This window comes from Hipposideros armiger, unplaced genomic scaffold, assembly GCF_001890085.2.
Source record: "Hipposideros armiger isolate ML-2016 unplaced genomic scaffold, ASM189008v1 scaffold_612, whole genome shotgun sequence".
In the NCBI taxonomy this organism is placed as follows: Eukaryota; Metazoa; Chordata; class Mammalia; order Chiroptera; family Hipposideridae; genus Hipposideros; species Hipposideros armiger.
Genome location: NW_017731962.1, coordinates 25,727 through 28,817, shown reverse-complemented (window position 1 = coordinate 28,817; position 3,091 = coordinate 25,727). Strand labels below are relative to the sequence as shown.

The 3,091-nt window shown below is 58.8% G+C and overlaps 1 protein-coding gene across 2 annotated transcripts in view; it reads right to left on the bottom strand.

Moving 5' to 3' along the window:
• Positions 1–724: 724 nt before the first annotated feature.
• RRP1 (ribosomal RNA processing 1) overlaps positions 725–3,091 on the bottom strand; it is a 14,555-nt gene continuing 12,188 nt past the window's right edge. For both annotated transcript variants that reach the window (XM_019625052.1, XM_019625053.1), the window contains exons 6-8: positions 1,381–1,510; positions 1,241–1,305; positions 725–1,053 (exon numbers count right to left, since the gene is read on the bottom strand). In XM_019625052.1, coding sequence (XP_019480597.1) covers positions 732–1,053; positions 1,241–1,305; positions 1,381–1,510 — 517 coding nt within the window. In that variant the 3' untranslated portion in view covers positions 725–731. The remainder of the gene's footprint in view (positions 1,054–1,240; positions 1,306–1,380; positions 1,511–3,091) is intronic.

Below are 3,091 nucleotides of genomic sequence, written 5' to 3'. Positions count from 1 at the left end.
CGGGCTGGCGTTTGGTGGAGGAGGAGCTTTACCTCGCAGATGGAAAGTTCTGGAGACGGTGGCGGTTACACAACAACGTGAACGTACCTAATGCCACTGAACTGTGCCCTTAGAAATGGTTAAACCAGTAAACTTTGGTATGTGTATTTACTACAAAAAAGTCGGAGGCAGGCAGGAGTCCTGAATGAAGAATGACACGCCGCGGCAGCCACAGGACACGATACCCAGGGCCCTGCTCGGCCACCCAGCAGAATGGGACACCCAAGAGCAGCTGAGGTCCCGCGAGGACCCACGTCAGCACCAGGAACAGGCCCGGGCCAGACCAGACAGCATCGCTGCTACAGCACCACCGGCCGAGCCCCCAGAGCCCTTCAGTGGGACGTTCACTCCAGCCGCGTTCCCTGCGTTTGCTCATTCCTTCACTCACTCATCCAGAAATTCATTCACTCACTCACTCATCTAGACTCTCGGTTGCTGCACCGGCCATGGCTCTCGGCACTGGGGACGCAGCCGTGGTCAAGAGTTCCCTGTCCCATGGAGCCGGAAGTGGGCAAGATGGCCCAGGACAACTAACAAGTGATTTCTGTCGCTGCTCTGTGCCAGCAAGCGAGGCAGCTCGTGAAGCAGGGTGGTCAGAGCCGGGCCTCCGGTGACATGGCGAGCCCCGTGGGAGGGCTGGCTGAGCGGGCAGCTCCAGGCAGGAGACGTGGGTCAGGGAGGAGCTGGGCGAGTCAGGGCGAGGCCGCGGAGTGAGAGCTAGGACTGAGTGGCACGTGCTTGTTTCTCAAGGACAGACTGGGGGCGAGGACAGAAACGGGTCCCCGAGGTCGGCTCAAACCAGGGCAGGTGCTGCAGAGGTGCAGGCATGTCACGTGGGACGCATGGTCATCCTCACCTCTAGGTAGCTTCTCGGGCGGCTCGTCCTGCTCCTCCTCGTCACCCTCCGACACGTCCTCTGCCCCCATTTCATTCATTAAGTCTTCAATGGCAAACGGGGCCTGTTCCACGATCGTTTCAAAGATGCCACGAGTGATGTTGTGCAAAACCACGGAGCTGAAGGGACAGCAGGCACGGAGCAGGCTGTCAGGGGGGTCCAGGGGCAAAAGATGCCAACTGCTGCACCCACCGCCCGACAGCCCCTATGGTGGTCGGCTCATGGGGACGCAGGAAACAGTGGCTTTCCAAAGCAGTCCCTGAAAGCTCAGTGCAGAGGCCGGTGGAGGGCGCCTGGGCCACTTACTCCTTTGTCTGGGCGGCGATTCTGCAGAAGGGCTCGATGAACCTGAAGTTCTGGTCCGCCGTCAGCTGCGGAGAAGCAGGAGCTGCGTCAGTCCCAGGTCCCCAGACCCCAGGGAGCAGCCGGGCCGCCCCGCCCCTCACCTCGTCGGCGCCCACTTTGGCCAGCTCTTCCAGGAAGATTTCGATGAAGTGGCTCTTCACCCCGTTGGGGGCCTGGCTGTCGGGGTGCAGGATCTCCATGGTCAGCAGCGCCAGCAGCTGTTCCATGTGTCTGAGGACAGAAGCGGCAAGTACAGCAGCAGCCACGACGGGCGCCAGCACCACTCCGGTGTGAGCGGAGGCCTGGCACGCACGCCGCACGTGGTCCGTTCCAGCACAAAGGATTTAGGTGACTGTGCCAGCACCTGAACACACGGCACGACTGAGGCTCGGCTACAAAGCACAAGATGTGCAAACATCACGTCACACAGGCCTCCCCTTGTCCCCGAGATGAGTGGGGGAAGGCTTGGTGTGACAGGAGGCTGCCACTGTGTCCCGCGTCCCTCCCTGCTGTCCTCGCAGGTGCTGCTCAGGAAGGCAGGACAGAGCAAACGCCAAGACAAAAGACAGAGGCCACAGAGAAGGACAAGCTGGTTCCCAGGTCACCGCACTGAGTACACGGCCCGTGAAGGTCACGTCACGACAGACCTCTCCCCTCATGTTGGTTTCCAGGTCCCAGAGGCAGGGCTCCCAGACCAGGCGTCAGCCTGCAGGGGTCTAGATGCTGAACTCCTGGGCGCCTGATGACACACCTCTACCCGAGCGGTCACTGTGCGCTCTTTAAGAAGCTGCCTGGATGATATGGGTGCAGAGCTGCTGAGGGACTCACCGGTTCGGGAAGGAAAAGTGACGCTGTGTGCGGCTCGGGAGGAAGGAGCCAAGGCCAGCGCAGAGCCCGCCTCCCCCGTCCGGGGCTGGTGACAAGGCTGACAGACATTTACCAAAACCACAGGAGTTCCAGTGGCTGAGTCAGAACAGAGAAAAGCTACAAGAGGAGCCGCAGGAGCAGCTCTGGTCACCCCGGGGCAAAGGGAGGTCACCGATTTCTCCACAGCGACCTCTGTGCTGAATTGCTGGCGACAGTAAGGGTGGGACTTTCAAACCAACACGAAGTTCGCTGAAGTAAAACCGTCCCTTACACACAGGATTCTGCTTCAGTCACTAGCCACCTGCCAGGTAACCCACAGCCCAAGGGCCTGAAACAGGTGAGACACCCCCACCCCCACCTCAAGTCCTCATGGGGAGTGAAGGATGAAAACCACTCAAAAGCAGAGGCACTCCTGCCCTCACGTGACGCCACCCAAGGAATTCTAAACTTAGAAAAGTTGTTAACTTCGGTCCAACTCCTACTGATCTTTTTCATATGGGGAAAGTGGGCCCGGAGTAAGAACTAGCTAACTTTGCTGTCCAAATGGGGAGAAGTCTCAGCATGCCCTGGCCGTAGCTGTCCTCACACCTGGGGACTAGTTTTAGTGTCCACATACTTGACATAAACTCCTTTAACGTACACTTTGTAATTACAAGTCAATCCAAACAGCAGTGTTTCTAAGCCCCACCCCCTTGCTGCCCTCAGTGGCGCAGGCGCAGAGCACTGGCGCGGGGTGTCTGCAGGTACTGTCAGTGAAGCAAAAAACAGCCTGCAGATACCATGTCTCATCCAATGCCGCTTTTGTACCATGTGCGCAGATCAATGAAACATTTAAAAATTAGCTGTTGGAGGGCCGGCCGAGCGGCGCGATGGTTAAGAGCTGGCTTGGGACGCCAAAGGGCCCGGGTTCGGGTCCCACATATGAGGACCAGTGACACTGCCCTC